The sequence below is a fragment of the Erpetoichthys calabaricus genome, chromosome 11 (genome assembly GCF_900747795.2).
Source record: "Erpetoichthys calabaricus chromosome 11, fErpCal1.3, whole genome shotgun sequence".
Taxonomy (NCBI): domain Eukaryota; kingdom Metazoa; phylum Chordata; class Cladistia; order Polypteriformes; family Polypteridae; genus Erpetoichthys; species Erpetoichthys calabaricus.
The window spans coordinates 73,940,782-73,962,023 of record NC_041404.2 but is presented as its reverse complement, the minus strand read 5'-3'; the positions used below and the strand labels follow the sequence as shown (position 1 = coordinate 73,962,023).

General features: G+C 40.0%; 1 protein-coding gene across 3 annotated transcripts in view; it reads left to right on the top strand.

Moving 5' to 3' along the window:
* Window positions 1-21,242, top strand: part of LOC114660582 (membrane-associated guanylate kinase, WW and PDZ domain-containing protein 3-like) — a 184,878-nt gene that overhangs the window by 60,194 nt on the left and 103,442 nt on the right. For 2 of the 3 annotated variants that reach the window (XM_028813356.2, XM_051933585.1), the window contains exons 4-7: window positions 1,579-1,698; window positions 12,527-12,700; window positions 12,944-13,103; window positions 15,999-16,069. In XM_028813356.2, the coding sequence (XP_028669189.1) occupies window positions 1,579-1,698; window positions 12,527-12,700; window positions 12,944-13,103; window positions 15,999-16,069 (525 nt within the window). The remainder of the gene's footprint in view (window positions 1-1,578; window positions 1,699-12,526; window positions 12,701-12,943; window positions 13,104-15,998; window positions 16,070-21,242) is intronic. The other variant, XM_051933584.1, reaches the window with a different exon arrangement.

Genomic DNA, 21,242 nt, shown 5'->3' with positions numbered 1-21,242 from the left:
TCCTCCCAAGTATTCCCTAACTTGCTCACACACAGTGACTTACAAGAGGTAAGATGGCTGGCTACACATGCTTAGATTGCAATCCATTAATAAGCAGGGTCCTGAGAATCCATGCACGCCTGCACTCCCCCCATAAAACAAAGACAGCTCTGTGCACCAATGTTCAGTCAGCACATGTCAGATCAGGGCATCCTAATTTCTGCTCCCTAATGTCAGAGTGGCTAACTTCTGTGTCCTCAGTTCTCCAGCACATCCTCGATTTTTGGGCTTCAAATGAGGCCCAGAGGTATAGGAAGTCAGGCCCCCTGAGTCTACCCCACCAGCCCCTAGCTACCGTCCTGCTTGCCGCACCCCCATCTTGTTGTGCAGCCATGTTAAATGGCTGTCTGCAGGCCAGCCTTTAGACTTTATTTGTAGAGGGTGAAAGGTTTAACGCAGCAATTCATTTTAATCCTGTCATTTAAAAAAAAAAAATTGTTCTGAACTGACAGCGCGTTAAGTAAGCAGACTTGGCTTTGGGGGAAAACAGCATTTTCTGTGTTTCCATGGCAGCAGAATTGCGACTCTATTGTTTTACCCAATTGCCTGGCAGCCCTTCAGAAAGCTTGCTGGTCAATTGGTGCACACAAAGAGGCCGCCCAGATTACGCTGTCCCAGTTGTGAGTCCCACCAGGGTGAAGGCCCTGCCTGAAGGGGATGGTGGAACAGACAATAAAATAAAGGCCCCCTCCCTACACGTCCCACGTCCACTTGTACTCCCGCTGCTCAGTGGGTAATTTAAAAAATTAAAAATATTTTCGTGATTAACCCTTCAGCTACATTGCTATCCCACACACTGACGTTCCTGCATTCACATTTGGCTTCCTTGCTTTCAGTGCAGCATGGAAAAAAATAAATAATGTCCTTTGAAGACTAACAGGAAGTGAAATTGAAACACTTTGTGGAGGGGTTTCTTCTTAGCCTTTGTTGCCCTTGAGCCCCTCCATCCATAGGATCTTGAAGACTCCGTGAGTAATAACTGGAGGTGATTCATCCTCCTCCTCCTCCCCTCATGGCTGTCCTTCTGGGTTGACTCAATACATGCTTTGATTTGCTTTCTTTTCCGGGTATTCTTATTCATAAAGTGCTTTATGGTTGTGCTAATAATGAAAGGTACTATTAAAAAAAAATAAAAGAAGGTATAAAAGCAATCATTCATCAGTCACAGCAGCTCCGGGGCTGGCCTTGACGGGATGAGCTGGCTGCAGTTGTCTTTCTGTTTTAAGTTGCTCTCTGTTTGTGGTTGCTTTTTTTTTTTCATGCAGCGTTTGTCAGATGCTGTTCTTCCTTGAACAGCTGCCCACCATAGTAGGTCCCTGGAGTTTAAACATCAGCCTGCTTATTACTTTACAGCATTTAATTGTTCCTTTACTTCATTTTAAAATATTTATGCTACAAACATTAAGCTGTTGAGTGTCTTGGCTTTACTTGTTAGAGCACAGGGTCGCCACAGCCCATTAAACAATTATTGCCTCATTATCATCTCTTAAAGCCGACTTTGGTTAAATAATAATTGTGCTTATGTATTCTCTTTGACAGGCACTACTAGGCAGCCACGGGAAGGTGAGATACAAGGGGTGGATTATAACTTTGTCTCTGTGGAGGACTTCTTTTCTCTTGAGGAAGCGGGCTCTCTCCTTGAAAGTGGCAAGTTTAAAGGTAACTGAGTAGCCCTCTTTGTGTCAGGCCTATGAGAGTGGAGCAGATTAGATCTGTCTGGGGGATGGAGAAGGTGTGGACTGGTGTAGGCTGACCAGAATAGTCTGGGAGAAGGTGTGGACTGGTGTAGGCTGACCAGAATAGTCTGGGAGAAGGTGTGGACCGGTGTAGGCAACCAGAATAGCCTGGCACGTGTAGAGCCTGTAGGCTTGTGAGAGCTGAGAAGATCATTGTGTGATGTGTAGAATCCTTAAGCAGGTGTTTGAATGGGAAAACTGCAAAGTCTCTCAGAATCAGAGCTAAGTACTCTTTACATTTTCACTATTAAAATGGCCATCACATGATGCTGCATTCTAGAAGGAGCAGGGAGTTCTCTATATTATGTCAGTATACTAGGGAAATTACTTGGGGCATCCACACAGATTTAACTACCACGTAAAATGACCAACTGACTGACCAGTGTGGCAGGACAAACAAACATAACCCCCATTTTTGCCTGTGAATTGCAATCAGATCTGTGGGAGTTTGTGGACAATAGAGCTGGTGATCAGTGCCCATATTTATCCAAATTACTCTTTGAAATTGCACTAAGAGTCTGACTTGGATAAGAATTTATCCTACCATAGAGTAGAACACGAGAGGTCATATGAAGTGTCCTTCACTTTCTCCCAGAGAGGAGCAGGACTTCACATTTGAAAATGAATGACGTACCTCCAGCTGCAAAATGGCACTAATGAAGGCGTTTTGTAGTTTCCTTGGAAATTATGACAACGTTCTGTAGTTTTTTTAATACTAATACTAAGGCTTCACTAAAAGGATAATAATAATAATTATAATAATACTATAATAATCAAAGTAGTAGTAGAAGTATAAGATGAAGAAGAAGGAAAACATAATAAGGTAGGATATTGCACTAAGCTGCACGTAATTGTTACCATTTTGCAACATCATCAAGAATAATTCTGTAATGAGCGCCAAGATGGAAATACAGAGACACACATCGAAAGAGAATAAAGCCCGATATTGGCCATGTTTATTTAAAGGACAAGTTCGATATTTTTCAAATGGAAGTAAATTCTTCACAAACATGATACATTGCACTTGCAACAAGAAATTGTATTCTAAAGTTAAGCACTTTCTATAAATTTAAAAGATATCTTACCCACACTTGCAATTTTACATTGTAGGCTATAGGGCACTGAGAAAAAGATTAAAAACACACCAAATATGCCAAGACAGTTGTCGAGTATTGATCTGCAACTTGCAGTTACATACACATTGTAAAATAGTTTATAGAAGTAATTTTTGAACACCAACACACAAATATTATGAGATTCAGCCATTTTAAAAGAAGATCAGCCATGCGTGATAGCTCAACACTTAGTCTTCCTGTGTAAAATCCGTTCACCCCCCCGGTGGGGTGGACTCCTCCCTAAGGACCAAATTACAGTAAACTTTTCGTGCTGTGTGACTGTTTTTCTTTTAATTTATTTCTGTATTTATATGAAAATTCACACAAGTGAACAGAAGACATACCTTTACCACAAGAAAAATACTACCAGGAAAATGCAATGAAACAATTATTTCCAGATCTCTTTTGTTTTCAAAAACTTGTGTCAGAAACACTGCAGGTGCAGATCAATACTCAATAGCTGTCTTGAAAAATGGACGTATTTGGTGAGTTTTTAAGCTTTTCCTCCATGCCCCATAGCCTAAAGATGTAACATTACCAACACTTTCATTTCAACTGTCATTGCGTAGATTCCCCACATTGATGGATCAATTATGTAATGTACAAGATTTGTAATTAATATTATTTCATCTCTGCCAAATCATTATCTTTTTATCAGTACATTGCTGTCCAGCATTTCCAAAACATTCCATCTTTCCCTGGTTGTGTGTACCAATCTCTTCCTGAATGCCATCTTCTAGCGAGTTTGACAGCTCACGAGCTCTCCTAATTCCTGGTGAAGTTATGAGTAGACTCCTAAATTAGGAAAACTGATAAAATGCTTCTACTCCTACTCCTGAGGGAAAGACCAAATTTGTGTCTATTTAAGATTTTTGAGCCGGTTAGAACCATTTTAATTCCCAGAGATGATTGATAAATGTTTGTTTAAGGTATAGGTGTTAAGGACATGCTCACAGGAGTATTATGAGCATAACAAAACCAGGAGATGTTAACACAGTCAAAGAACATCATCAGGGACAAGCAATCAGGAGAAATCAAGTAGAAAATGAAAAAGTGCAAAATAAACGTGGAGGTCAAAATCAAAAAGAAGTCATCACCATAATACAGAATCCTAATAATAGGGTCTACTTGTAAATAAAGCTTTCACTAAAGGTTTTTGATGTTGTTGAGTCCACAGAGGGATACAGAAGTGTGCGATTGCTGCCACGTTTACATTGTCTTATCAGATGTTGTCTTCATTAGCAATAATCGCAGTCACTTGACATGAACTAGGTTGGTGTCACATAAACAAAGAAAATACAATGATGATGAAAAAATCTTGTTATTTCAAAATCAAATGTGAAACTAACATTAGAAATGAAGTCTTTATGTATCAAAACTGAAAATTAGGCGACCAACACATGTATAACAGTCGCTAGTACAGGAGACTTGAAGCGTATGAAGCCTGTTTGAATTAGTCTGTGACATGTTATGGCTAGAGTCCTGTGAAGTCTGATTAGATATGTATAGTTTAGTGCAGCGGTGTCAAATTCAGATCTTGGAGGGCCGCAGTGGCTATAAAGTTTTATTCCAGTCACTTTCTCAATTAGAAGCCACTTACCATTTCCAATATAACAGAAATGTTTTTATCTTCATTTAAATTGATGTGATTTTCAAGACTCAGGCTATGTTCACACTACTACAATTTCTTTTACAAAAGCAGACATTAGTCTCTGTTTTCACCTTTCAGCAAAACTTTTTAACCCTTGAAAGACTTTTGAAAATGCTCTCCAGAGCCACATTCTTCAGCATTGCAATGTGGATATGGGTGAAAATGTAGACTTTTAAAAACACAGACTCTAAATGCACTCTGATTGGTTTATGTTTATTACATAGCCCTTCCCTGATTGGATCCTGCTCACTGCAAGATCTCCTTTCCTGATTGGTCACCCTTCACAGAAGAAAACCATATTCCAACATAATGGGCATAAAAGAGTTGTTTTCATGGAGCTTGTGTTGCTTACCTGTATGCATCTAAGTTGCATTTCGTACATTTGAAGTGCTGCATACATGCTATTATGATAAATCCCGTGACCAGCAGTGTCACCACTCCTTCAAAGATATACCGATGTGTGCGTGTCCAGTGTAGACAATCGCCTATGTTATATGCATTTTTAATCATTTTAATTCAGAGAGAGATATTTTTACTTTAGTGTGAATGGATCATTAACGTTGTTAAAAAGCTATTGTTCATGAAGATCATTTTCGTTTAAAAACACCATTTTTAAATGAAACATATTAGTGTGAATGTAGCCTGGAAATTCTTAATTGTTTCTTTTTTTCCTTAATTACCAGACAACCATTAATAAGGTGCAAAGCAAGCCAGCTGATGAATAGCCCTCTTAATTTTAACCTGCATCTGTCTTGATAAAATATTGGAAAAGAAAATAGTGAAAGGCTGATAAATATTCTTCTGTTGTGATCAACAAAACATTTTGATGGTGCTCCAGAATGAGAGAATTAACAAGCTATTAAATTAAATAATTTCATTAACAGTGATAATTTGTTTATAAATTAAGAAACTGGCTGCAGTAGAAATGGAGGCCCTCCAGGAGTTTCAGACCCCAGAGCCATCTGTTTAAGAAAAAAACAAGAGATCTGAATCTTCAAAAAGCATGTCATTTAAAAAGGCAAATGAAATGTGTTCCATTAGCAGCAGTAACTGGTTATAAATTAAGAAAGTAGCTGAAATGAAAACCTGCAGCCACTGCTGCCCTCCAGGGTCTGAGTTTGACACCTCTACTTTTGAGACCACCAGCCTGTGAGAGCTGACCAGATTCGTCTGCAAGTTGCTGTGGCTGCTGGTTTATGATGTCTGAGGTGTAGGAGACAGTAGGCCTGTAAGAGTTGATTGCCTCGGTGTCTTGCATGAAGGTCCGTGGGAGTTAATAAGGTTTCAGTGTAAGGTAGAATGGCTGCATCTAAGTGATAACTGATCATTTCAGTCTTTGAGGTGCAGTGTCTGCAGGTATTACAGAGAGGATCAGATCTAATTGTGAAGTGTAGACACACCTAATCTGTGAAGCCAGTCAGATCTGTCACTAAAATGTTGAGGCCACAGGTTTGTAAGACTGGGTCAGAGCTCTCTGTGACTTGTTTTGATTACAAGCCTTTGATTGCTGAAATAATGTTTCATGGTAGCAGGCCCATTGAAGCAGCTCAAAGGGAGACTGCAGGCTTGTAAGAGCAGATTGAAATAGTTTGTGAAATCTAAAGACTCCAGGCCACTAAGAAAAGATCTGATTTGTATCTAAGGGTTAGGAGCTGTGCAAAATGATGTGATCAGTCTTTGAATTATGAACATGGCAAGCCTACAAGAGATGGTCTGACAGTGTTGATTAGCGCTCAAGTGTACAAGCACTCTATCTGTGATGGTCATTGAGGAGGAGATGCTTCAAGCCTGTAAGAGCTGTTGAGAAATGTCTGCTAGCTGTAAACCTTTGAAATGTGGTCAAACCCATGGCTTATATGGATTTTAGACTAGTAACTAGGGTACAGGTTGAATCCGGCTAAAAACTGGACAACTCTGGACACAGTTGATCCTCACCAAGAATGTGGAACCTGCATTAGCCTTTTCACCATAAGGCCATAGGCATGTTGTGGCTACTGACCATATATGGCGTCACAACAAGCCTATACCAGATTTTATTTTCACTGTATGTGTTCATCCATGAATGCAGGAAGGTAGGAGGAGTATACAGGAGGACCTGGTGGGAAACATAGTAAAAAAACTAGAAGGATTATTAGTGAGACAATCAAAACAAAAACATTAGACAAAAATCAAACATCAACAACTGAGAATTCTTTTAGAGCTTTTAGAAACAAAGTCATAAAGTTTATTAAGCAATCAAGGAGGGCACAGATACTTAAACATGGGCTTTTATACCGTAACACTAATGACGTCACAACATGCAGCCTCCACACCTATAACAATGGACAATCACGTTGTGATGACAGAGCTGCAAAATGGCAGTGTCTGTGGGAAAAAAAGAGTAAGCCTTAAATATAATGTAAATTATTTTTAACCATGTAAAGTGAATTTCAAAGAAGGAATTGAAGGCTACAACTGAATTTTCCATAGTTAAAAACCCTAAAACACATTCAGAAGAGAACAGAAAAATGTATTTATGGAGAAATATGCATTTAAAGTGTGTTGAATCATAAGAGTATGACACTTTTAAACACTTTAATTGTTGCGTTTTTTGCGAAACTTGTTTTATAAACAAAATGGGGTAATGGCTGATCTAAACAGAAAATGAAGTACAAGCATTTACTGACAGGATACATAGCAACTTGGGAACTTCAAATGGCATTGAAGCACTAGACAAGGACAAATGTCACAAAAAATGTAAACAATGTGTGACAGTTTGAGGCACGGTCGTCCTCTTGAACCCTCAGATCAGACATCCGACACCAGATAAAAATCCAATTATTATTTATTTTATAATAATAATGTGCACCAAGCACCCTTCTCTCTACAATACTCATAAATTAATCAATACAAATAAACCAATCCTCCTCTCCCAGACGCGTTGCCACCCTTCCACCCAGCTCAGCTCAGCGTACTGGGCTTTCCCATGGTCCTTTATACCCCCTGACCCGGAAGTGGTTCCTGTTCCACAACCCACAAGTCCTTATTACTTCCAGGCCAGGGTAAACAGTCCTTTTCTTCAACCCGGAAGCACGCCGTTTCTTCCTGTCATGGGATTATGATGCACTTCCGGGTTACAGGGCATGTAAGAGTCCACGAGCCTCCCTACAGCGACTCCTGGTGGTCCCCAAGGGATTCAGCAGGGCTGTGCATAAAAACTACAAAGTCCATGAGGCTCTGCTGGAATTCGGGGCACTTCCACGCTGTCAGGAGAGCTCCTCCTGGCGGCCTGGGGGTGAGGGCTGGAATATGTAGCCGGCCATCTATCACAAATGGCATAAAACATGAGTTTAGATAGTAGCAGCTCTTCTGTTTCTCCTATGTGGTGTGACTTTTCAGCCTTGTGATGAAACGTCAGGTCAGATGTCAAGTTCAAAATGAACAAGGGCTTCCTGTGTGGAGGTTGGTAAATAGGTGAGGAAGAATCCTTATGAAAGAAGATTTATTTCACAAAACTCAGAAATTGCCACATAATACTAACAAGACAGTCCTAGGCAAACAAGTCCCAAAACACTATCCAGAAATTAGAACTTCCAAAAACATAAGTAAAAATGACAAAAAGCCACTAAATGCAAAGAAATATCAACAGCTAAAAGGAAGACTCACCAACCACCAAGTACCTACAATGTATTGCAAAGGACTGCATTTCCCATCTGCCTTTATAGGATTCTGAGAAGTCTCTCCACAATGACAGGCAGGTGGCCCCGCCTGCCCATAAAGCACAAAGAACAAGGCAGAATATACCTTCAAACATAGACATGAAACAATATTCAGAATTGACAAAAGTACATAATTATACAAACAGTAAACATAAAAAAACAATATAAACATATACAAAAATAACAACAATTTATTTGTTGTATAGTCCAAGATCACACAAGGAATGTGTCAATGGGCCTTGACATGTTTTTTGACAGCCCCCCAGACTTGACTCTCTAAGAAGACAAGAAGAAACTCACAATCACAAAAAAACTTATATGGAAAAAAATGGAAGAAGTCTTGGGAAGAGCAGGTAGGTTTGGGCATGTCAAAAAAAACACAACACACAAAACAGAATACAAGCAAAGCTCTTTACAGAGCTATCATTGCCACCTGAGAAATACAATACAATAGTAGAAGCTGCTTTGTTCTTCCACAGCACCTCTCACCAAATGCAGGTGCAGAGTGCTGTGACAACTCTCAAGACAAAATGTAAAAGTCGAGAATACAGAACTATCACATATGAGGATACAGATTGTTAAAATAATCAAAAACAAAGTAGAAACTAATTAACTAATTGAGAAGCCAATAATATTTAATGGATAAAACATGAACAAAAAAATATAATTTAAAAATAAGCCAAGGGAGGACCCCTGGCTGAAAAATAACCCCAACTTACTAGAGGTCGGCTTCAGCCTGCACAGGCCTAAAATGGATCCTAGCTTTTATACTGTAATTCAAACAATGTCTTAAATGTCTGAAACCATACAAAAGTGCCCCTCCAGGGAGAGGAACCACTTAACCTCTGGCTAGATAAGACAAGTGCCCAAAAGAATCTTTATAAATCGAGAATTTACTGAAGATAAGAAAAAGGAAACACAAAATTGGAAAAACTGGGCAAAAAAGGTTTGTCTGAAAAGGCAATCCAAAGCAAACAAGTCCAGATATGAGATCCAAAATCAGTAGTCCAACAACAGATAATAAATAAAATAAAAAACAGATCATCAAAAGGAAAACAATAATCTCATTGCACTCCAACAAACTCAGTGAAGCACTGCTGAGGTCACCCCTCTCCTCTCTGTAAAGACTGAGGGTGGTCCCAGCAGTTGTAACATCGGGGTGGCCCCGCCTCTAGAGAAGGGTATCGCTGCAGCCAATAGCCTGAATGTCGAGCGTGGGGGACTAGGGTGTCAAGTAGGAGTGGCTTTATTGTCATACCATACACTGTATTACAGTGTACAGTGGCACAAAATGATGTTCTCCAGGACCTCAGTGCAACATTTACACAATCAAATAGAACACATTCAGTATAACATAAAAAACAGGATAAGTGCAGGACACGTAATCAACTGTACTATACTAAAACTATGCCACACTATACTATACTTATTGATTAATTAAATAAATGATGAATCGAATGAATAATTTGAGATAATTAATTACAGATTAATGATAACAGCAACTGACAATAAGACACAATAGTAACATGTACGAGTATGGTATGTCATTTAAATCAACTACTAGAAGCAGATCTGAGGGGAGGTGGGCAGCACAGAGTTCAGATTCCAGGCAGCCAAGGGCTAGAAGCTGTTGCAGAACCTGGCAGAAGTGGTTTGAATACTACAATATCTCCTGTCAGGTGGAATTAGGACAAAGAGACTGTGGGAAGGATGGGAGCGATTCCTTCACAATGCCTTAGACTTTTGTCAGTACAGCTCTTGACAAAAATGCCTTCAATGGAGGTCAGAGAGGTCCCAATGATCTTTTCTGCTGTATTCACTATCCAATGTAGGACTTTGCGGTCAGAGACATTGCATTTCCCAAACCAGAGAGAAGGGATTTATGTAAATCTTATTTCACAAAATAAGTTTGCAGTAACTTGTACCTCTTGATCCTATCTGCTAGGCTTAACTTTATTGTCCGATTTAATTGGAAATATCCAAACTGGTCTTTGTAAACTTCATTTGATGGTTGTGGGAGGGATTTGAGGGTTGAATTAAAGATCTTGGTATGGATCTGATGCTGGTTGTTCTTGGTCTAGGTCTGTGTTTTGGGAACAGAGCTTAATTCTTCTTGCAGTGTATTCTGTCAATTCTCTTTAAATTGTATATTTTGCCTATTATATATAGCATAAGCTGTGAAAACAGAGTATTCGTCACAAACTTTTAATTTGACAACTTCATGTATGACAAACTTTTATTTTGAAAACTTGTTCCTACCCATCAAGTATGTCCCCTCCCACTCAACATTGCTCCTCCCACTTGACATTGCCCCTCTTACTCGATATTCGGCTCCTAGCTGCAGAAATACTTGCAGATCTTGGGGTTCCAATCACAAAACACAAGAAATGGAGGAGTGTTTAAAGATGTCCTCACAGGTGGCGCAGTGGTAGTGCTGCTGCTTTACAGTAAGGAGACTGTGGAAGATTGCGGGTTCGCTTCCCGGTTCCTCCCTGTGTGGATAGTGCTTTGAGTACTGAGAAAAGCGCTATATAAATGTAATGAGTTATACAGTACAATGAGAAGTCAAGCAAAATGACAGCTTTTATTGGCTAACTGAACAGAATACAATATGTAAGCTTTTGAGGTAACTCAGGCCCCTTCTTCTAGGGCAAAATGTAATATTGCTGTTGTTATTTATAACCTGCATGATGCCTGAAGAAGGGGTCTGAGTTGCCTCAAAAACTTACATATTGTAATCTGTTCAGTTAGCCAATAAAAGGTGTCATTTTGCTTGACTTCTCATTGCATCCATAATGGCTAACATAGTACAACACACTACTACTAAAGATATAGTACATACATACTAAGCAATAAACAAACATAATAAAAATATAAAACATACATAAAACATGAAGATTACTTCAAAAATAACAAAATATAAACACAAAATTGAAGAAATAAACCCTGACTGCTGCACAACATAGAGGGTGCAGGCCTGTGAGCGCAGATCAGGCTATGTATAAGGTGTAGTAACACAAGCAGGCCTCTAATTGTTGTTCAGATCACAACTGGAGCTCCAGAAAGAAAAACTTCTGATGTGGAAGGCTCATGCATTATGTAAGTGTTGAGAAAACAAAATATAGCATACTGTATAGTTGGCACCCTGCCCGGGATTGGTTCCTGCCTTGTGCTTTGTGTTGGCTGGGATTGGCTCCAGCAGACCCCCGTGACCCTGTGTTCGGATTCAGCGGGTTGGAAAATGGATGGATGGATGTATATAAATACAATATATACTAGCAATTCTTACACAACAGGGATGAGCATAAGCAAGTAATAACAGAGGTGGACTTATCCTGGCAACTGGTCAAGAGGATGCAGAGAGAAAGTCTCCACGTGGGGATTATATAAGCGTGTACAGTACATGTACAATTTGAATAATCCCTGCTATTTGAAAGCAGATTTTAACTTCCCATTCAGAAAGAAGCTGCCAGAAACAGATTAAACTATAAATCTTCTTAATAAAAGCCCATCCTATCCTCCAAACCCCTAACTCTTTTTGAGACCTGTTACTTTATTATGCTGGAGCTGGTGGGATCTCTCTGACCATAGTTCAGCTTCATATTATGGTCCCAGTCTTCTGGTGGCTGTCTGCCGTGTGTTAGGTAGGCAGAGAATGTGGAGTAAATGCTAAAGAGCTGAGCCTAACACCACAAGGCAAAACCCTACAGCTGACTCATAGTGTGACCCTGAGAGACGCGTTTAGCTTGCCTTCATGCTTTGAGTGCAGAGTGCTTTAGTGCATAATGGTGGAACATTGTGTACCATAAAACGGGCTGTATAAGGTACAGGCCGACTGAAAGTCATTTATAAGAACTTGATGTATCTTGATGAGGACCGGGGACATGGGAGCTGTCAGAAAAAAAAATATCTAGCCGTGATGGTGGAATTTCTCAGAGATACTGAGATACTACCAGCATGGCAGTATTTGGTTGTCAAGGTAGAGCATAGTTGGCTACAGAGAGTGAAACAGCATCCCCTTCAATGACCGGTGTCCAATGCCTAAGCTGGAAAATACTGACAGGGCAGTCATTGTTGGTGGAAAAGTTGACTATGGGATCCTGGCCATGGTGATGTATAGTTGGGCAGAGAAAGACAAAGAGTGCTGGCGAGAGATGCTTTGAGAGGACACCCACAAGACACTTCTCTAATGGGGTGCCCTGCCTGTTGGGGTAAATAGTGCTTAACCTTTCAATTCAGCAACATCTCATTATGCAAACTTGGCATATTTTCTTTTAATTGTTTCAGGGAATTACTATGGAACGCCACGGCCAGTTCATATCAGCCTGGACAGTCCCCCTATTTCATATCAGGAGCATCGAAACTTGCTGCAGAAGTTTAAAATGAGATGCAAGTCACTTAGCAACCTGGAAAAAGCGGGAGAAGATGAGGATTACAGTGAGGAAGACTCCGGACTGTCAGGTAGATTAGGTGACTAAGCCTATGGAATGCTGCAGGGTGGGCCAGTTTGGGGTGGAAGAGCAGCTCACCTGGAAGCCAAAAATCCGGAGATATAAAACAACTGAGTATACTATACTGTTGTATAAGTCGACATATCTGCACACAGTGAAGCTGTACGAGATCCTTAACTCGCTTTTGGGTAGCACTCCTGCTGAAATTAAAATACATTTTACAGAGAATAACTGGATCCTTCTAATTTTGCAGGGGGCTCAACGATTAACAACTCTGCTCCAATGGGCCGCTCTCCCAGTCAGTCACGGGAGTCCAGTGCAGGGGATGGAAGCACAGTTGACAATGGCCATGAGTCGCTGCCAGACAACTGGGAGATGGCGTTCAGTGACAATGGAGAGCCATACTTCATCGAGTAAGCTCGGGTTATGTCTATGGATTTTTAGGCATCTCATTGCCTCTTCATCAGTGTTTGACTATTTGCACTTTGAGCGAAGTGCTGTACTCCACCCAAGTGGCCACCTAATCCTTCAAATGTTTTATGAGGAGAGCAATAATTATCTCAGGATACAAGGTTTATTTTGTAGAAAAGTCCATATAATCCTCTATTACATAAAATTTAAGTCTGCTGCTTGGTTTGGCCTTCTTATGCATTTTTAATTTTGAATTCACTCAATATGATGTTTGAGACGTATGAATAACACACACTTGAAATCTAACACCAAGAAGAAAACTACTGTAATGAATGTTTCTAGTTTAGCTGCCATAGACGTCCCCTACAACCCAGCAGCCTGTCCCCTGGAGAACACTTATGAATTAAGTGGTACATTGGTTGGCAAAGATCCTTGGCTTGAATGCTGTGTCCAGTCGATGTGGACTTTGCACATCCTCCCCATGTGTGTGCAAGTTTTCCATTAGGTTTCCTGCCAAAGCTTAATAGTGATTCCAAACTAGCCCAGTGTAGGTGGGTAGCCTTGTGTAAGTGAGCCCTGTGAAGGACTGGCACAACCTCCAGGGTTGATTTCTGCCCACAGTCGGGTTGAAAATGTTATGTTGTGTTATGCTTTTGATACTCAGTACAGAGTATGACATCACGGGCCCTGATGACTGAAGGAGCCCATCAGACATTATGTTAGGATTCTGAATTTACATCTCAGGATTTCGATTAGATACACTTTATTAATCCCAAGGGGAAATTAAGATGCATACAGCAGCAGAAACATAAAAACAAGGACAAACAATAGTCCATCAATCAAATGATATGAAAATAAAACAAAATAAATAATTAAATATAAATAAATAGATGTATATTGTTCAGATATGTCAAAATAGTATTTCAAAATAATCCCCTGGTAGGAAAACTTGAAATGCCTGATAGCAGTGGGCAGAAAAGACTCCCAGAGGTGCTTCTTAGCACACCGTGGCTAAATGTGCTCCCAGAGACCGCGTCCTGGAGGGGATGGAGGGGATTTTTCATGATGGCATTCAATTTTGCATCATCCTCTTTTCCACAACTGCTTCCAGTGTGTGCAAGTTTTGCCTTGTGATGTAGTAGGCTTTCCTGATAAGTTTATTCAGGCATTGTGCTTCTTTTGAGCTCAAGTTGCTTCTCCAGAAGACTACAGATTAGAACACCACACTGGCCACTATGGACTGGTAGAACATTTCCAGCAGCTTGCTGCACGTCTCAAAAGCCGTGAGTCTCCTTATCAAGCACAGTCTGCTCTGGCCCTTCTTGTACCACACCTCTGTCCAGTTTGTTGTTCCTATGAACCCCCAGGTACTTGTAGCTCTGCATCACTTCCATGTCCTTCCCATAAAATGTGACTGGTCTTAGAGGCTTTTTGGCACATCAGAAGTCCACTACTTTTCTTTTGCTGATGTTGAGTTGCAGGTTGTTGTCCCTGCACCACAACACAAAGTCCTCCACAACCTTCCTGTACTTTGACTCATCTTCATTATTAATGCAGCCTATGATGGATGAGTCATCTGAAAATTTCTGTATATGACAAGCACTGACATTGTACTTGACGTCTGTTGTGCAGAGGGTAAACGGGAAGGGAGACAGGACAATTCCCTGAGGTGCTCCGGTATTACACGCCACCATTACTGACACACAAATATGTCCCTAAATATGTGGACTAACTGAGATTTCTCTTTATCCTAAGGCTAGCCAGTCTCTGAGGTCTTGTCCAAGGTACAATAAAGGTGTCCGTTTAGCACACATTGGACAATGCAGGCAGGAAGACAGCTACAGTGTTAATGATAGGCCATCTGCCCCACTTTGTGAACCTTTTTGCCTCCAGGATACAATGATGGCGGGGAAGGTAGTAACTGTAGATGTTCTTGGGTTAGGGTTAGGGTTAGGCTACTCCACTGAGTCCAAAGATCTTTGAATAGGACAGAAATGAGAGGCAAATGTTTGAAAAAGAGGAGAGTGGCTGGAGGTATGGAGATAGACAGAGACACACTGAGGGAGGATGTTTAGCTACTCTTGGAATTTGAGGGACACTTGACGATTTTTAATGGGCTGTTGATGATTCCTATCCTGAATATCTTGAACCTGTTGGTCTTTGTATAAACTCTATGTGTCTCTAAACCCATTCAAGAACTAGACTTTCTCGTATACTCAGATATGGGAATGGATATTTGAGGAGTAAACCTCAAGACAATGATTATATTTTTATATTATGTACATTAAACAACCATCAACAACAAATCAAATTAATAACATATTGAACAGTTATTCTAAAAGTAAAATTGAATAACTTGGACTCTGGAGCTGCATGAATAAAAGGTAAAGTAACACTTCCGGATAACAGAAAAAACCTAAAAGTTGATAGAAATCTACTTTTTGTACCTAATACTTGTATGCAAAATTTGGTTGACCTAAGTGAAAGTATACTCAAGTTATCGTGTTTACACACAGACACACACACACACACGCAGACAGACACACACACTCTTCCAAAAATGGTATTTTCGGACTCAAAGTGGTCTAAAACGTCGAGATTCATCAAAATCTTGAAATGGAATTTTTGGAGGATTCCCATACTTTCCCTATACTTTGTATACGACAAAGTCAGGGAGGTCTAAAACGTTGAGATTCATTAAAATCTCAACATCAAATCTTTGGACGATTACAATACTTTCCCTATACTTTGTATACAAGAAAGTAAAAAAACAAGTTCAGTACAAGAACTGATGGATGCAAGTTTGACATCACCAACATATGGAGGCACTTGCTTTATTTTTAGGCTATTGCTTTGTGTTTTGTTTTATGATATGTTCTTTTCTCTGTCTTTTTCAGCCACAACTCAAAAACTACTACATGGCAGGACCCCAGAATCCAAGGAAAGGACAACCAGAACACTTCAGAGAGTAAGATCCGATTTCCTCCTTTATCATTTGCTCTTCCCTGATTGGATGTAGACAATGGAGTTGCTTTCAGTTATTCTCCCTCACATCTCTGCTGACATAAGTTTGATTCATGGTTCAATGACCCTTTGTGTGGAGTCTGTCTGCTCTTCTTGTGTCTGTGTGAGTTTTCCTCAGGCACTCTGGTTTCCACCCAAATCTAGTGGTCACTCTGCTAATTGCAGGCTCTAAATTTCGGCCATGTGCATGGATGCATCCATGATTGGTGCCATTAAGAAGTGGCTCCTCTGCCACATCCAGTGTTACTGGTTTCTTATGATCTTATGTGCAAAATAAACATAGTAAAATAAAACTTCACAAAGTAAATAAGAAACTGATAAAAATAAAAATACACCCATTCTGGGATACCGTCTCACATACTCAATTATATGCTTTCAATGGCTCTCAAAACATTTAAATAGCATTGTGCAGGTTTTGCACCTCCTCTTTCTCTTTTTCTCACATTCAGTTGTCACTGCCATGTAAATAATTGCTCTGATTGCCATCATTGTCTTCTGATTTTAGGAAAACAGTGCCATCCTTTGAGTTCTGTATGTGCCTTCCTGATTTGTTTTTATTTACTGGGTAATGAAGTCACTGGGAGGTCTGCAGAGAGTCCCTGCCAACCTCTGACAAGGCTAAGTCCAACAAGCCAACACCCCTCAGCCATTCCAATTAATTTCTAACAGATTAGTGCTGCTCTTTTGGCTGATTTCCAGCACCAGCTCTACTTAGCATGGGATTTTCCAGATCAGGTGATGGCAGAAAGCAGAAAATTAAGTCCTTTCCTTTCCAGCTATACTTCAGCTTTTTCAGGACCTAAAGCTGGAATCTTGTATAGTCCTTTATACAGTAGGAGAATGACTTACAGAGAGTCACCCCCAGATAAACCTCAGCAAAATGCCCGAGAGGACATGACTCCCAGCATCACCTTAGCCAGACTGAGCACCATTTTTGGAGGAAGGGGAGCTCAGTTTGCACTCTTACTTATCACGACATGACATCAGAGGGTAGTTCCCCAATTCCTCCTGAAAATAACTTTCTGCTTTTCTTATATAAGACACCTCTAAAGTGTTCTGACACAGAAAAGTTGACAAAGAATTCATAAATAAAGGACCAGAACAGAAGAAGAGGTGTGAGCCAGAAAAACAAGCAAAGATGCATAACTGGGTCAGGCCAAAATTAAAAACACTAAATCGTAGTTGAAAATACGTAGCATAGAAGTCATTTAGCAGGAACACTAACTAAATCAACACATGCTATTCTTTTGTTATTTTTCCTCAAAATCTGAAAAATAGGAAGTGCCCTTTGAGACCTTTCTACCATGGCCACTAACTACCGAATCATTTCCCTAGCAATATGGCAACAACTGCTCCACAAAATGGAAGTGGCCATGATAAAGCAAAATGGTGTCAAAGGAAAGACTGTAAAAAATGGTCAACTTTACCACAGCACTTTCTGGAAGCAAACTAAAATTGTATCCAAAATCCTTGGGTTGAAAAAACGCTTAGCTAAATGTACATAATTATTTAAGGAAACACCTCAGAAATGGTACAAAACATCAAAGCAAAATGGAAATCACATCATAAAGACACGTCACCCTCATGCTAACAGGATGTGTGTAAACCAAAAAAAGACAGACAGCATCAGGGTGTTGGGATGCCATGATGGAAACTCTGTTTACTGAAAAAAAAAAAACAAGACAAGGCAAAGGACTGTGGTCTTCAAAATACTGGCTTCTTAGCCTGTAAGGTATGAAGGTCTATCTTCTTCATGATCAAGGTCCACAATCAATGCCAGCTTCTGGAGGAACATTGGTATATATAATGAAAGGGACGGAACCTGCACACTGAGGGGTGGAAGTGACATCTTAGATCACCCAAAAATCCATCCACTGGTTTAGAGGAAAATAAACAAAGACTTTGTCACACAGCCATCCTTCCCCGTTCTTATCACCAGCTCAAAATCAGCTAGCTGCTCCCTCACATTGTGTATGTGATAAAATAATTAACCTTGTTTCATGTCCTACCTAGAATATCTTCTGCATATCATAATTCAAAGACACATTCTTTTGTTGACTGACAATTCCAAATTGTCCTAATGAGAATGCTATGTTATAAAAGAATGCAGATAGATAGATAGATAGATAGATAGATAGATAGATAGATAGATAGATAGATAGATAGATAGATAGATAGATAGATAGATAGATAGATAGATAGATAGATAGATAGATTGCAATATGTATGAAGTAGTATTTCTTCACACACATTTTGTGTAAAGACCCCTACACCCTGGGGTCTAACCACCCAGTACATTTATGCCATTGACTAACAAGTACTACAATAATAATTTATATATACATATATGGTGGTATAAAGATAAAGAAGACAATAGTTAATTTGTTAACTTACACCACTTTGCAAAGATCTGTTTCCACTTTGCCATTAAAGAGTTTTTTTATGTTGATTTCTGTCAAAAAAGCCAGATTAAATCCATTGTGTTAAAATGTGAAAACTGTCCAGGGGTGAATACATTCTACAGGCACTGTATACTATCTAATCATGGCACCGGCTAGTTGTGACATGTTGCGTGTCGATTAGCACATTCAAGTTAGAATTTCACTGTTCTCTGTACACGTGACAATGATGATCCTATAAAAGTATTACACATTGCATTATTCCCCTGAATATTGTAATAGAATTTCAGGCTATCCCCTGAGCAACAGATTATTAAGTTTATTATATATGCATTCAGGAAATTAAGCTCAAAGTGAGATAAATGTGCTCCCTGGGTCATTGCAGATGTCATGTTACAGTACTGGTTTTTGAAAATCTGAAAATCTGTTCCTTATAGGGAATGTGTCATACGCTCCCTTTATCAGCTGAAATAGCACATTTTGTACTTTGATCTGTCCTTTTTTATTGTCCTTGTCTGTCATTAAACCACAGAGCTCCCTGGTAATTTATTGTGCTTTTTTATCAGTTTTTGAAGAACAGGTTCTCAGCAATCCTCTTGTTTGCGTTCTCATTTGCAGTAAGTCATAGCATTTCCCAGCAGTTTGTCACGGAACATCTAACGTGCTTGTCACTAATGAGTAATCCACTCGTGTCACAAAACATTCACTTGTTGTGCATCAGCTGTGGAAACAATATCAAAACCACATATGGAGAGTTCCTTCTCTACATGTCCAAAGCACATAACTGTCTGGCACAATCCCTGTTTTGGCAGTGGAGTGATAACACAGGAAAGGCTCATCAGCAATTTCCTAGAGTTCTATTGTGTTGTTTCAGTTTTGATGTGCTGAATGAGTTTTCTAGCGTGTTTTCATAATGTAGCCTATATAATCTGAATGACTATGTAGGGGCTCTTTTCTATTCTGTAGTGTTATATGAGCGTGTGGTCTGATCTTTACAATGATGGTGATGCAAGCAGATGTCTGCGTGGTGGCCTTTCCATATCGGTGCTAAATGTTTTATGCGATTGTCTGCGTTCTACTGATGTTTCGTTGTCTAAGTGTCCCAGTATCACACACGCCTGCATGTATGACCGTAACACTTTTCTATAATACCAAAAACAGAACAAAACAAATTGGACACAATGTTCCTGGACACCCAGTGGGAGCTGCACTTAGTACACAGAGCGGGCTGCAGGACCTCGGAACAGCGTGGGGCTGTTAATCAGCAGACGTTCACCTGAAAATGGTGTGACCAAACTTAGAAGCATGGCAAGTGGGCAGGCCATCGTGCTAAACTAAGTGCAAATCCAACAAGATCCACTCTCCCATCCCTTCTAATAGCAAATACACAGTCTCTGGACAACAAAATAGACTATTTAAAGCTTTGTCTTACTACAAAAAGGGTGATAAAAGACTGTTGTGCTTTGATTATTACTGAAACCTGGTTGCATGAAGGAATTCCAGATTTGGCAGTACAGCTGGCCAGCCACTCTTTGTTCTGCATGGACCAAACAATGCGAGGTACAGTAATAAATGGGGCAGCGGTGTGTGCAATTATACCAACACTGAGTGGTGCACAAATATTACAATAGTCTCTGCACACTGTTCTGCTATGGTGGAGTTTATAGCAGTGAACTGTTGGTCTCTCTACCTGCTGCGGGAATTTGGTTATTTTTTTTATCATGTGCCTACCGCCTAGCACTAATTTTAACCAGACACTAGCAGAGTTCTACGAAGCTCTAAACAACATGCAAACTCCCCACCCCAACAGAGCTTTTATAATCACTGGCGACTTCAGCCATGCAATCCTTAAGTTAGTTCTGCCTAGATTCTACCACCACGTGAACTTTGCAACCAGGGGTGATAACTGTTTAGATCATGTTTACACCAGCATTAAAGACACTTACTGAGCCAAGCCCTGCTCCCAGTCTGGCAACTCTGAGTACATCTCCATGAAAATGATCCCAGCCTACAGTTCTCTGCTCAAATGCACTACACTGGTCCAGAGAGACATCAGGGTGTGGTTCAAAGGGGGCATCTCAGTACTTCAGGACTGTTTTGAGTGCACAGACTGGTCAGTTTTTAGAGAGGCTGCTACTCATGAGGGCTGCATCAACATGGAGGAGTACACAGCAGTTGTGACTGGCTATATTAACAAATGCACTGAGGATGTTACTGTCTCTAAGAGGGTTACTACAAGAGCCAACCAGAAGCCCTGGATATCTGCAGTGGTCTGGTGGAAAGGCGCTATATAAATAAAATGTATTATTATTTTTATTATTATCCTCAAAACTGCATGAGCTAACCTGGCTAGGGCAGGGGTAGGCAACGTCGGTCCTGGTGAGCTGCAGTGGCTACAGGTTTTCATTCCAACCCAATTGCTTAATTAGAAACCAATCATTGCCAATCTCAGACCTTATTTAATTTTATGGCTTGTTAGTCTGTGCAATGTAAGGCTCTTATATCGTAGATTTTTTTCCTTTCCAAGGATATCATCCAAATGATTTGAAGCCTAAAACAGATCATTTTCAGTCTGTCACATTTTCTATTAAGTGTTTTATTAAATCAAACAGTGCATGATGAACACACACAGATGTAATTGGAAAAAAGCTAGCTGGAGAACTGCTGGCTGCTTTGTCTTTTACATCTTATTGCTAATAAGGAGCAATTAAAACACTG